The sequence below is a fragment of the Homalodisca vitripennis genome, chromosome 3 (genome assembly GCF_021130785.1).
Source record: "Homalodisca vitripennis isolate AUS2020 chromosome 3, UT_GWSS_2.1, whole genome shotgun sequence".
Lineage (NCBI taxonomy): Eukaryota > Metazoa > Arthropoda > Insecta > Hemiptera > Cicadellidae > Homalodisca > Homalodisca vitripennis.
Genome location: NC_060209.1, coordinates 45,233,950 through 45,249,169, shown reverse-complemented (window position 1 = coordinate 45,249,169; position 15,220 = coordinate 45,233,950). Strand labels below are relative to the sequence as shown.

General features: G+C 32.2%; 1 protein-coding gene across 1 annotated transcript in view; it reads right to left on the bottom strand.

Moving 5' to 3' along the window:
- The window catches only part of LOC124356851 (ARL14 effector protein), a 62,193-nt gene extending 59,045 nt beyond the window's left edge, over positions 1-3,148 (bottom strand). The window contains exon 1 of the mRNA XM_046808111.1: positions 3,109-3,148. Within this exon, the coding sequence (XP_046664067.1) occupies positions 3,109-3,133 (25 nt within the window). The 5' untranslated portion in view covers positions 3,134-3,148. The remainder of the gene's footprint in view (positions 1-3,108) is intronic.
- Between the last annotated feature and the right edge of the window lie 12,072 nt (positions 3,149-15,220).

Genomic DNA, 15,220 nt, shown 5'->3' with positions numbered 1-15,220 from the left:
AATAGATGTGAATATAAGTGAAAGTCATTGGATGATTGTTTACATCAACATGGAAAACACTAAAACTTGTAAAATTTAATTTGTCTAGCAGATACAATCAATAAGGTAATGAATGCATTCCTATATACGAGATCTCTGTGTAGTTATTTGCGTCCAGTGTAGTAAAAGCACCATATTTGATTGTATTAGTTGCACAGGAGATAAATCATTCATACGGACGAGATGTTCTGAAGTTTGGAGGTTATTTCAGGTAGTTCTGTGGGACAGCGTTAGTGCTGCGCTACGTAACTTTGATTGTTACATCTCACTCAACAGATGGCAGGCCGAGCGCTCACTTTTGCTGTGCCTCAATTTATAGCATTGGTTGGGTTATTTCTTGTGCACAATACAATCAAAGGTACCAATCTATAATAATAATTGTTAATACACTGTGATGTTTACAAGACATGACGGCTAGAATTTCTAACAAGTAGCTTGGTACGTCTGCCGAAGTAAAGGTATTGTGTTTACTGATAGGGGTTTTCCTATTTCCAAGCATAGAACTGTTATCGATGAATCTCAAGAGAAATATTTTCGATAGTTACTTTAAAATACTTGTTTAAAATTCTATTAATAATATTTAATAATGGAATCAAACAGCTTAGTTAGCCACTCGACCTAAATGTACAATGTGAAATGCATTATAACAGTAGAATAATTTATTGTTTATTGATGTTTTATTATCTAAAAGAGTATAAACTTAATATGTTTTTACTTTTTTATTGAATAGAATACTATTTTTTTCGTATCGAATATAATCTTAAGAGATTACTATATAATGTATTTAGAATAATTACAGACTAACTAGGTATGGGTTCTTAATTGTTGTTTCCACCAAGAATTGTTTAATTATCGTGTTTTGCAACTGAGTATTTAGGTTCTCAACTTATCAACTTAGTTCTAGAGTCAAATTATAGTTCGGCATATCATTTTCACACACAGATAAATGAACCAATCCCGTAGTAATATGAAAACGGTTCCGGCCTCACCTTCAGATCATGCACGACAAAGGCTAATTTCATATAATTGATTTTTGACAAGTAAAGAATTAGGTATATTTTCCTAGAGTTTTAGTAGACACGTTTCCGAAGTAGAGCAAGGATAAGGATCAATAAGGAAATAGCAAGTAATGCGATTTGCGCCTTATTTAAATGGCAATGTCAACTTATGGGATGATGAAAGATAAAAAATTACTTTGACACAAAAATATATATTTAAATTCATGGTTAAACACATATTACATTACAATTGTTTGGATGGAAATTGAAATGGAAATTTACCTAATAATTTTTTGTGCAGTTTGGTATTTGAGAATCAATCTATAATAAACATTTGTTGACATTTTCTGTCGATAAGTAGACAGTACACGTAATTTCTTCCAGCTGTTTACATTCTAGAAAAGTCGCAGTGTCTGGGTAACGCTCTCTACTGTCACCACGTAGTAAGAAATTGGGTTTTTATGGGTGAAAACGTAAAAGTCGTGCATTGAAAACAAATAAAGTATAATATACGTAAGTGATAAATAATACAGATCCAGCCAAAAGATTACGAACGACAATTATAGCTTGTAACTGTTACCGGCCTTGAGTAACTCATATGCCGAAACTTATAATCAGAGCAGCGGCCCAAGTTTGCGTGTGCCTGCCAATACCATTAGGACCCCACATTTGGCTTGCCAGCGTAATGGCGCTATAGTGCTGATTTAGTAGCATTAACCACGATTTCACCATTTTCATTGTGACTTTGGGCAATTCTTTCATTGTGTGGGTTTCTGAGGTAACCCAATACAATTTACACAATAGAAATAGCTTGCTAATAGTGAAGTAGTACCATGAAAAAACAATGTAATGTTGAGTCTGTCTGAAAAATTAAGAGGTACTTTATATTTTATTTTCGTTTGGCTAAGTATATTATATTATTCTAGAATTTGGCTAGGTAAGAAATAAATAAAATCGTTTTTGGATAAGATTATTTTAAGTTATTACGTACGAGTAGGTATAAAGATTGTATAAAAATCATACCATACCCCAACAATCAGTATAACTCTTAATTAGTTAAGTTTACACAAATGCAATTAGTTTTTGTGACTGCGAAACCGCAGTACTTTAGGTAATTTACCTGAATATAGAAAAATAAGGAAAAATATTTTGGTCACTTCACGAGGATTTATTGATATTTAAATTAAGAAACTTAGGTAATATTGTAAGCAAGCCTAAACAAAAACAGCTGAAGGTAAAAAATGTGAATTTTCTACATTATGTACTATATGATTTATGTGTGGAAAAAGAGAAGTCAGAAAATATGTTATCGTGTTTTATCAGGCAAAGTTAGAGCTAAATAGCCCTCTCTTACATTCAACCAACGGCTTAAAGGTGACTTCCTAACCATCTCGCAATAACCGCCATGCCCGCTTCACTTTGCCGTTGACAAAGATAAGTGTAGGTCAAAATTACACTTCTTTGCCTAAATATGTTTGTCATTATATTGCTTTAGTCAGCACATAATACACTTACAAAAAACAAATCAATGTTTATTGCGGTTTTGATTTTTACTACTTCTGAAGCAAACTATCCTGCAGTTATATAATGCGCCTAACCTAATTAATGCTATAGCCTTTGTTAGATTTCAATGCCAATATTCAAAAGTGTATACAATTTTAAGAAAAGTTTACAGCTGTTGTTATAAAGCGACGTATATTTTACTCAAGGATGATGGAGTACGGACGATCACGCGATACATGTCAAATACAAATTGCTATCGCTGAACATGTACGTCATTTAAAGTGATACATTCAAACAATAACATTGTCTAATTAATGATGCAGGCCTTCAATTTGGTTCAGTTTAAATTACAACAAACACACAGTTTGAAATGTCGGACTACGTTTATCAGTTACATGAGTCAAATAGGTACTGATTACGATATCTAGGAAACAATTAATTTAACTTACTTATCTCTAATATTGTACGGATTGGAATGATGTCAACATTCAATTATGTGATTTATCGACTACAAATAGATATCAGAGGAAAAAGAATTTATCATGTCGTTCTGGTAGTGAAAACTTACTTGCGAAAACGAAGTACGCAGCCATAACCTAACTCCGTCGGAAGTACGGTACTATGATTGTACAAGCAATCGGTAGATCTGCAGTGACAGGAGCTGTGACGTCAGCACTCCTCTCCTTATCACCATCTATTCTAATAGTTTAATTGATAATGCTTTTATAATTGATTAAGGAAGGGTTGGTACTTTGAGAGTTTCATTCCGTGGTATCTATTTATCATCTCTTAAGTAAACAATTGATAACAAATGTACGAATGGCAGCGCAATCCCACTTAATATTACCGTTCGCGGTCTAATATGTAGTAAAAAAAGGCGTTTTCTTGGAAATTGTATTGTGTAATCGAACTAGAATATTGTTTTGCTTAGAAATTAGTGTGGCTACAGAAAGTTTGTATTACTATGCAAAAGTTTGGGGTACAGACGCAAGTGATCATTATAATTAATGATATGTGTTGCTGTCTAATATAAATGGAAAATATATTTATTCTTATTATAAACCTATTATGCCTAATCTAATTTTTCTCGTCGGTTTTTCTGGCAAAAATGGAATGAGTCGAGAGTTTGGGTTTATCAATACAATATTCAAATTTGTCATATCCATTTCTCTCACAAAGACACACTTCCACTAAAACAACTCAAAAGAAAGAAATAAATAAAAGTAGCATAGGCGTAAGGCTGCGCATCTAACCGAGACGCCACGGGTTCGATTCCCAGGGAGGTTAATAAATATTTGTTAATGGGTTTGGACAGTTTTCGTTTAATAACTTTTAGTATATTCAATTGAAATGCTATTGGCGTAGAAAGAACCCCCTTCAAAAAGTGCTTTACATTTACAAAATAACAAAATGCTAACTCAACTCGTAAGTCTTCAACAAAAAAATGGTGTAAACCTGTTTGTCAGATTGCTGCAGTACTAAAAATGTAACTTGCAGCTTGAATTGATATTATTTTCTAAATAATTTGGATAATAGATATTAAAAGATGACAAATTTTAACGTAACATGTTACAGCTTTTTATATTTGTTATTGTTGGTATGGAAATAAATACACCTGAAATTATATCCAAATAAAACAACTTTTGTACACCAATTTAACACAATTTCATACTCACTTGCGCTTCGTATGAAATCAGTATGGAAGTATCTGTATAAATTTCTAAGAGAATCAAATTTTTAGGCTAGTGAGTTATTACATAAATTATGATAATATATAATACAGATAACCAGTTAATGAATACAAATAACAGTTATTATAATTTTTCTAATACATTTTGCGATAGTCATCAGCAACATAATTAATTGTTTCCCTCAACACAAATAAAATCTGCACCAGGTAAACAGCTTTAAAAACTATGTATTATTGGATAATGTTTAGGAGTTTAAATGTTCAGTATATGCTAAAAAGCAGCAATACAAATTAATGATTTTAAAGCTTTTAAATTAGAATTTATTACAAATACAAATCTCGAACGTTTAAAACTGAAAGTTCATAACTAAAAATGATCTCAAACTCCACTTATACAATCAAGAAACATGTCAAAATGTATCAGCATGTTCTGATTTCTCAATTCGTCATCCACAATACTCAACAAACGTTGCGTGTATCCTAGAATTCAGTCGCTCCAAAATAAACAGCACTCAAAGAGATTGTCGTTTAGTTGCTCCAAGAAAACTCATTTGCAGAATTTAAGTTTTAATGATTGTGTGAGTTGCAACATTTTGTATATCCTTCCTGCGCTCACGTTCAACAGTAACTAACCTGATGAAATTTCAAGAATACGTCATGGCTGCTTTTGGCAATGCTCACCAAGTTGACTGCGTCTACCTTGATCTCTCCAAGGCTTTCAACAAGGTCAATCACAACATGCTTGTAGCCAAGCTTGCCGGATATGGTGTGGGGGCCCCCCTGCTTGAGTGGTTAAACAGCTACTTGACCGACAGAACCCTTGTAGTCAAATATGACGGGTGCCTTTCTGCGCCATTCAGTGTCCTATCTGGAGTCCCGCAAGGGTCCCACCTTGGTCCCTTGCTATTTAATCTGTTCATGAATGACATTGGCAACGTCATTCTTACCAAATATCTCATGTTTGCCGATGATATCAAGGTGTTTTGCTCGGTGTCATTAGCTACTGATTTTGAGCGCCTCCAACTTTCTCTGACTAAGATCGATGCCTGGTGCAAGGAGAACTTCATGGAGCGCAACGTCTTGAAATGCGTCGTCATCTCCAACAAACGTGGTGCAGCTCCAGTCCGACACGATTATGTCCTCAATGGATCTACACTAAAGAGAGTGGACAAAAGTACGCGATCTTGGAGTGACAATGACCCCTTCGCTCAACCCTCAAGAGCATATTATCCACATTACAGCCAAAGCAAGTTCTCTGCTCGGGTTCATATTCAGATCGACTAGGAACTTCAACTCGCCTTTCACCTTGATCACGCTCTACAAGTCCCTGGTACGCCCGCTGCTGGAGTATGGGTTCCCGGTTAACGATGTGGAGAAGTCCTTCCCTCTTCTACCTCTATCACTCCGACGTCATCATGCCGACATCATTCTGCTCTACAAGCTGGTAAACGGGCTCATCGACTGTCCCAACATCCTGAGCTGTATTGACATTACCACGCCCAGAGGCACTCGCTCCAAGACTATCTTCAGCAGACGCTTTCTCCCAGCCTACTATTCTTACAACAGCGGAATTTGCCGTCTCCTCAAGGCTGGTAGCACGGCGGCTGCTCAACTGGACTTTTTCTGTGAGAAGCCCCTTCCGTTCAAGAGGAGGGTCTCCTTGCTAACTTGAGAAACCACACCCCAGCATACTTGTAAATTTTGTAGTTGTTGTAACTTGCAGTGTTAATTTATTGTCCTTATTATTTTATTATTATTGTTATTAGTATTATTATTGTTATTACTACTATTATTGTTGTTAGTTATTAGTTTTGTTGCAACGTATTGTGTAATCTAGTTTTGTAATATATTTAGTAATTTCAAGTAGCAATCTATGTACTTGTATGTAACTTGTAGCATTACTTCAGATTAATCGCTTCATTATTGTTGTGCATGATGTTACCAAATATATTTATATATTTATTAACGTATTTAGCTACCTACTTATTTTTGTATACTAGTGTAATTCAGTATCACATCATTACTGTGATTTTTCAACATTTGTACCTGTCTCTTTTACATCTAGTCACTATGTAGTAATTACCATTAATCCATTTCTCAATTTATATTATTGAGTCAATTACCTACTTTGCTTGCCTGAGCTTCAAATCATTGCATAATGCCATCTGTTCACATATTGTATATATCTATGTAAAACGGTGTAGGCCTAATCCGTTGGGAAATAAATAAATATATCCCACGTTAACTTCTCGTTCAATGTGGAACTCTCGATAGTGGCAATGGACAACGCTGGGTTGTCATGTACTCGTATATCATTCAATGAATGGGTTTATAAATTAACAGATGTAATGAGGACTGAAACCCCGGTGTCCAGGATTCCTCACTTTAACAGTCTTGGTCGCCTTTGGAATATCGATTTAATCTGTAAAGATAATACCACATATGTAGTTTTTGGCTATAAAATATGTTACAGCTCCTGAGCCCAATACAACTTCATAAACTTCTTGCGTACAGTTTTTAACATGAATGTGTAAGTGTGTTTTGTCTCGAATTCAAAAAAATTAAAATAAAAAAGTTGTTAAATATTGTATTTAGGCAAATATATATAGACATCAATAATTATGAATGCGCTTATATAAAGATGGCACAATTCTCGAAACGTTTCACGTAACGTAAATTTTATTTTTCAAATTGTCACAATTTTGTAAAATTTAGGTAATACTTCATGACAGATAAAGCTCACAGTTGAAAAATTATACATTTTCACCTGACTATGCTTATTACTTATAGTATAATTGTATTCGTTTACCTATCATTATAGTAAGTTAAATTCTTTGTAATAATCTAGTTAGTTGTAAGGAAATTGTTGAAACCATTTTTTTTACTCTATGAACTGACAAAATAAAAATGAAAAAGAAATGATATTCTTATCATTGATTACGCATACACCAATATTAAAAATATGAATGGATCGGTACATAAGAAAAATATCTTGAAGTTACACATTGGGTTTTAGTAATCTGAATTATACCACAATACAGGTTTATTAACTAGTGAAAATAATTTATATTCATAGTCAATGAATGTGCGTTGTATTAATCGGAATTAACCGTTGCTTTTAATATCATACGAGTAAAATTCACTTCCTTTGTGACGGTTACTAAAAATTAACAGTGACGCATTAAACAATACATCTTGATTCCTTTATGAAGTTCTGGTGGGGTTAAAGATTATCGCCCATCACTATCAATGATTCTGAGCTTCTAGAATTAGATAATATCGAATGTTACTAATGTACAAAGTAAGTGTACATGAGTGGCATTTAGAATGTAGTACAATCATTAATGGAGTTTAGTAGTTGAAATTATTTAATACTAACTTAGTAACCGTGACCTATACGGGATCAACAGTTATACATGTTTCTTTTTTATTTGCCTGGCAGTCTAATAATTACTATTATAATCACACACGTAAAATGAGATCACGAGAACAAATACATGAGCACGCTCCTCCCACGATTGAAGTAGTCAAAATGCATAACATCAACTTAGTTTTAGTACTTACGGGCTGAATTTATCAAAATCCCATCTTAGTAGCATATTTCTAACCCGAAAGGACAATAAGATTTCGGACATTTGCCATCGTTTTAAGTTGCAAAATGTATAACATATATAAATGTATGTGGGGAGGTAAATATTACAAAAGAAAAGAAAAAAAACAAAGAAGAGAAAGAAAAGGAGGCAAGCATTCCTGAAATCTACTTGGATTCCAGTATAGACGTTGTAACCGCTCAAAATGCAAGTGTGAAGCACAAGTCACAAGCACCAGGAGTCAAGATCACAATCACACATTACAGCAGCACAAGTGGGGCACTACCTAGAGCCTATAAGAATATTTGTGCCAAATTGCATGCCCCAAGGCCATACAGGTTTTAAGAAAAATGTGATCAGTCAGTCAGTGGTATTTGGATTTTATATCGAGAAATGATTGGCGAGCGCCATCGATAATATCCTTAAAGCCAAGAATTTTCGACGAATAATCATATGATATAATACAATTTGGTTGGGGCCCAGTATATTTCTTATGATTACTCAGGCAGACAGCGATCAATAATAATAATAATACAAAAACAAACACAGGAGACACCGAGCCCCTTCATCGAATTGAGGTAGGCAATAATCACAAATTCAAGGCAGTTTTTAAATATTTAACGTACTTACAAGTGGAATTTTCCTAATTTAGTACTAATCTAGTGGCTATGAAGAATGTGTGCCAAGTTTCAAGGTCCTAGGCCAGTAAGTTTTAAGAAAATGTGATCAGTGAATACCATACGGATCTCAGGACGTATTAATATTACAGCCAACTTTAAACCGTGAGATAAACCTTATTTTCATGCTTACTACAATTGCGTGATTAAAATTTGAAAATTCGTTCACCAGTTTACAATATCGCAGTCAACTTTGAAATTTATTATGAAAACCCACACGTTTTCTTACGGATTTGGTTTAAGCATTCAATTTAAGACTTTTTTTTGTTCTTGGTATTATTTTGATATACTTAATCATTTAGCCTCTATTAGCGCTGAAAGTTTCAATACTTTTTCAATTGATTGTTAGAATGCTGTTGCAATTTCACAAATACTTTACTCTCTACAAAACACGTACTTAAGTTACTGTTAAAAGCAATTATTTATGGTTACTTAAAGTAGGTTTTCAAAGCGTCCTCTATCTTCATAAATAAATGCGTACATCCTCCTGCGTAAGTCATTTACGGCTCTTGTTACCGTCTTATGGTGAATACTATGGAAAATGCTAATTGCGTCATCACGCAACGGATCTAGCCAATCCTAAAATCAACCCATCTAAAGTTGTAAATCTCTGTTTATAGTAGTAACATTGAGTTTTCTCATAAGAATACAACAATTATTGCTCTCTTAAAGTTTTAAAGCATGTTAAAACACGTTTTGGCCTGTCAGTCGTTATAATAAGTTAAACATGTACGTACACACGTGTAAAGAGATCCTAAGATCCTAAAAAGTTGGATGTAAAGGCAGCCAACTTGATTTTAACCACATAAGATAACAATGTTCACTCTTAGGACCTTATTTTTAGTCGTAGAACTATAAGCATCCAAATGCTTTTTTTACTTATTTTTTAATATTTTTATTGGCAAGTCAGAAAAATACTTTAATATGTTTTTGTACTCCATAATTCTTTAAAATGAGAATCTGCCATATCGCTACGGTAATAAAAAACGGAGTAAAAGCACACAAAGTTCAACATTGTTCTTATGGGAAGGAACTCAATGTCGTTTCCCGACTTCGCTATAGTATTGCACCAATTTTTAAAATATACGTTTTTAATATATTGTCTACTAGGGGTATCAGTGAGGCGCCGAAATAATCAATAATAATTGGTATAAAATAAGAAGAACTTTGTGTTTTATACAAATACATACATATCTTCAATATGATAAAAGGATAAGATATGGTATATAAAAAACTTTTATATTCGTCTTCTACAACTTTTTAGAGAAACGTAAGAAAATGTTTAAATACACAAAGTAACAAAGTAACAAGCTAAAATATAATCACATGTGAATGAAATAGATTTAGACTTACAAAAATATTATATGTTATATGTATTAAATATATATAATTATATATATATATATATATATATATATATATATATATATATATATATATCAACCAGAAGCTGTCAATAAAAACTAAAAAAGTCAATTCTTGATTAAAACTTAGTAATACTAGAAGATAATCAAGAGTTTGGTTCAGTGAAGTTGGTGGTGGATCTTTAGACATAGTCTTTTTGGTTTTTGATTTTGGTTTCGTTTCACAGTTCCTGGATGAGGGGACCTCACACTCAGATAACGTTTCAGGTGATTGATTGGTTGGTGATTCTTTTTTAACTTTCGATTTAACAGTTGTAGTTGACGAAACATCACATTCATTAAGCCTTGGATGTTGTCTTGAAGTTGAATTATATGTAATTGTAGACGGTTGTTTACAAGGAAAAACTTTTGTTGCTTTTTGTTTAGAGCTTCTGGTTGCTAACATTTCATGTTCATGAAGACTAGAAGATGATGTTGAAATCAGTTCTAAAGTAAAATTTGAGCATTTTGCTTTGAATTCGTGACGTTTCTAGCTGACGATTTAGAGCTTTTAGTTGAGGAAGAATATTCTTCAATAGTATGAGGTGGTTTTGAAATAAAATCCAATACAGTCAATCAATCAATCATATTTTTATTGCTTTAAAACAATTTTAACATTGCATTTGCAAACGTCAGTAAATAAAGCTAAAAATAATTCTAAGATTTCACTGAACAGTTTGGTATTCTTTAAGATTCTCACTCACTGCTCGCATCCACTGTACATACCCTGCCTCTATATCTTGGATGTAGTATTACCGATTCCGATGCTATTAGTGCGTGGCAGATTAATTAATAATCGTCCATGAAGCATAAAAAATTTCCCGGGGGGGGCCCGCCCAACCATACATACCCTGTAATAAAAAGCACTCTTTTAGTGATCGTACATCCATACAGTTACCCTGCCTGTGACTATCTAAATTTTCAAAGTATTATAATAACCGATACTGAATGCCGATGAGTTAGTGGCGTGGCAGAGACGTCCAGCAGTGAGTGAATCTTAGAATAGCAAACTGCAGGATTTTTAGCTTTATTTACTGACGTTTTGCAAATGCAATGTAAAATTGTTTTTAAAGCAATAAAAATATGATTGATTGATTGACTGTATTGGATTTTTATTTCAAAACCACCCCTCATACTATTGAAGAATATTCTTCCTCAACTAAAAGCTCTAAATCGTCAGCTAGAAACGTCACGAATTCAAAGCAAAATGCTCAAATTTCTTTAGAACTGATTTCAACATCATCTTCTAGTCTTCATGAACATGAAATGTTAGCAACCAGAAGCACTAAACAAAAAGCAAACAAAAGTTTTTCCTTGTAAACAACCGTCTACAATTACATATAATTCAACTTTCAAGACAACATCCCAAGGCTTAATGAATGTGATGTTTCGTCAACTACAACTGTTAAATCGAAAGTTAAAAAAGAATCACCAACCAATCAATCACCTGAAACGTTTATCTGAGTGTGAGGTCCCCTCATCCAGGAACTGTGAAACGAAACCAAAATCAAAAACCAAAAAGACTATGTCTAAAGATCCACCACCAACTTCACTGAACCAAACTCTTGATTATCTTCTAGTATTACTAAGTTTTTAATCAAGAATTGACTTTTTTTAGTTTTTATTGACAGCTTCAGGTTGATATATATATATATATATATATATATATATATATAATATATATATAATATATAATTATATATACATCTAATACATATAATAATATAATATTTTGTAAGTCCTAAATCTATTTCATCTCACATGTGATTATATTTTAGCTTGTTAACTTGTTACTTTGTGTATTTTAAACATTTCTTACGTTTCTCTAAAAAGTTGTAGAAGACGAATATAAAAAGTTTTGTATATACCATATCTTATCCTTTTATCAAAAAAAAAAAAAAAAAAAAAAAAATATTGAAGATATGTATGTATTTGTATAAAACACAAAGTTCTTCTTATTTTATACCAATTATTATTGATTATTTCGGCGCCTCACTGAATACCCCTAGTAGACAATATATTAAAAACGTATATTTTAAAAATTGGTGCAATACTATAGCGAAGTCGGGAAACGGACATTGAGTTCCTTCCCATAAGAACAATGTTGAACTTTGTGTGCTTTTACTCCGTTTTTTTATTACCGTAGCGATATGGCAGATTCTCATTTTAAAGAATTATGGAGTACAAAAACATATTAAAGTATTTTTTTCTGACTTGCCAATAAAAATATTAAAAAATAAGTAAAAAAAAGCATTTGGATGCTTATAGTTCTACGACTAAAAATAAGGTCCTAAGAGTGAACATTGTTATCTTATGTGGTTAAAATCAAGTTGGCTGCCTTTACATCCAACTTTTTTAGGATCTTAGGATCTCTTTACACGTTTGTACGTACTACATGTTTTAACTTATTATAACGACTGACAGGCCAAAACGTGTTTTAACATGCTTTAAAACTTTAAGAGAGCAATAATTGTTGTATTCTTATGAGAAAACTCAATGTTACTTACTATATATACAGAGATTTACAACTTTAGATGGGTTGATTTTAGGATTGGCTAGATCCGTTGCGTGATGACGCAATTAGCATTTTCCATAGTATTCACCATAAGACGGTAACAAGAGCCGTAAATGACTTACGCAGGAGGATGTACGCATTTATTTATGAAGATAGAGGACGCTTTGAAAACCTACTTTAAGTAACCATAAATAATTGTGCTTTTAACAGTAACTTAAGTACGTGTTTTGTAGAGAGTAAAGTATTTGTGAAATTGCAACAAGCATTCTAACAATCAATTGAAAAAAAGTATTGAAACTTTTCAGCGCAAATAGAGGCTAAATGATTTAAGTATATCAAAATTAATACCAAGAACAAAAAAAAGTCTTTAAATTGAATGCTTAAACCAAATCCGTAAGAAAACGTGTGGGTTTTCATAATAAATTTCAAAGTTGACTGCGATATTGTAAACTGGTGAACGAATTTTCAAATTTTAATCACGCACTTGTAGTAAGCATGAAAATAATGTTTTTTTTTTGTTTATCTCACGGTTTAAAGTTGGCTGTAATATTAATAACGTCCTGAGATCCGTTATGGGCATTCGAATCTGTTCTTTAAATTCTTTGATTAATTTCTTTTCGATTTGGGGATCAAGTTTTTTTCGCTTCTTCAGAAGTTACGTTCACCATTTAATTTAGAAAAATTTTGAAACGTGGAACGTAAAAACGTGGAACGTAAAACGTGAAACCGTGGAACGTAAAACGTGAAACGTGGAACGTGAAAAAACGTGAACGTGGAACGTAAAACGTGAACGTTGGAACGTAAAACGTGATCGTGGAAACGTAAAAGAATGTGAACGTGGAACGTAAAACGTGAACGTGGAACGTAAAAACGTGATCGTGGGAACGTAAAAAAAACGTGGAACGTGGAAACGTAAAAACGTACAAGATTATTACACGTTTATATTAGAAAATTTATTCAAATATTTACCATTTTAGGCTTCAAAATTAGATTTAATAGTTAAAAATCCAAAGTCTTCCCATTATTTCCAAATTTTTATCACATAATTCATTAAAGTGGTTTAAAACTCATATCAGATCCCACATAATTGTTGTAATCTTTCTCGAATAGTGATCGTCTTTGCTTAAAAACACACACAACATATTCAAATTATTTCTAATAACTTGTTTATCAACCTTTGAAAAGCATTGGGAAAAAGATAGATACAAGATATGGTTTTTTTTGTGGCGAGACATTACGAAATATTCCTTAATAACGTCCTGATTTTCCAAAATACAATCATCAAAAACGATTAACCGAATTGGGTTTACATTCGCTTAAACGGAACTATGTCCTCAGAAGCATTGTAAAAATGTATATTTCTTTGCTTAAGTTTCTCAAATATTTTTGAATCTTTGTTGTAATTTTTTGTATGCGTCTTGTTCTAAAGAGTTTACTAAAAACATACAAATTGAATAAGGAATCAACCTATTGTAGATAAAATTCAATAATAAAGTTGTTTTTTTTCCACATCCACTTGAACCAACAATTAACAATCTGATAGGTTGAACATCTTTCTTATTTTCTTCAAACGTTTGAAGTTTTATCTGATCTTTTTGCTTTAAAAAAATTTCTCCATTTAAATAGCGAAAATGAAGCTGTTTCAAGTTGACTTCAGAAAGCTCTCAATTATTTTTAAACTTGGAACATCCTATACACTTAGAGGAAGAATCAAATTTTATTTTATCGGTTTAAGCGGTTTTTTTATTCTGACAATTTTGTAATAAATATTAGTGAAAGTTCTCCTTATTGTATAGGATTTAGTGAGAAGAACATAACAAAATATTATGGTTTAAACAAAGGATATTACTTTCGATCAAATAAAAAATTCCCTTAAAAATTATCTGAAAACATTCAAACAATCAGATAAATCTTTAAACTTTGACGAAAACAAGTTTGAAATGCAAAAAAATTATCTCTCTAATAAAATTCAAATAAAATCACCAGTAAGAATAATGTTTTCAGCAATTATTGTAGATTTATTAGGGTTTGTTCAAGAAACTATTGAGCCAAATCAGGTATATTTAGGAAATAAAACGCCAAAATTTAGACCGTTCGATGTAATTGAAGTACATTGTAATCTCATTGAACCTAGTTTTGAAAATCATACCGAACATTTACACAAAGAATCTGAAATTTTGTACACTTTTTTCCAAATGTTGCTTATGGATCAAAAATCAGTGAAAAACCGAATGAAATCGATTATATTCCAATTAGAAAAAATATTAAAAGAATTCAAAAAATCGTTCTAACTATACAAGACTCTGAGGGAAATTTATTAAATAATGAGAGTAAAACAACAATATATTTAAGATTGTCGAAAGAATGATGAAGCAACGGACATGAATCAAGGGGGGAACGAATCGTTCTTACCTTCAAACTTTCAAAACAACACTATTTTCATTAATGAATCTGGACTTTATTCTCGAAATAAAAATTACTAGTTAAATTTATTTTCTATCTAAATGGAGTCAGTTGTGGACCTACTCAATAATCAACTTATATTCAATAACAAAGACATTGTAACGATTGTAGACGAAAACAATGTAATCTGGTTTAAGGCTAAAGATGTTTGTGAAATAGTAGGTTATGAAAAAACAAAAAACGCAATTAAATTAAATGTTGATGATGATGACAAAATTCAATATTTTAACTTAAAAAACAAGGGGCTATTTGAATGGCCCCTTAACAATATTCATCCTGACACTGTTTTTATCAATGAATCTGGACTTTATTCTTTAATTTTGAGATCACATAAAAAAGAGG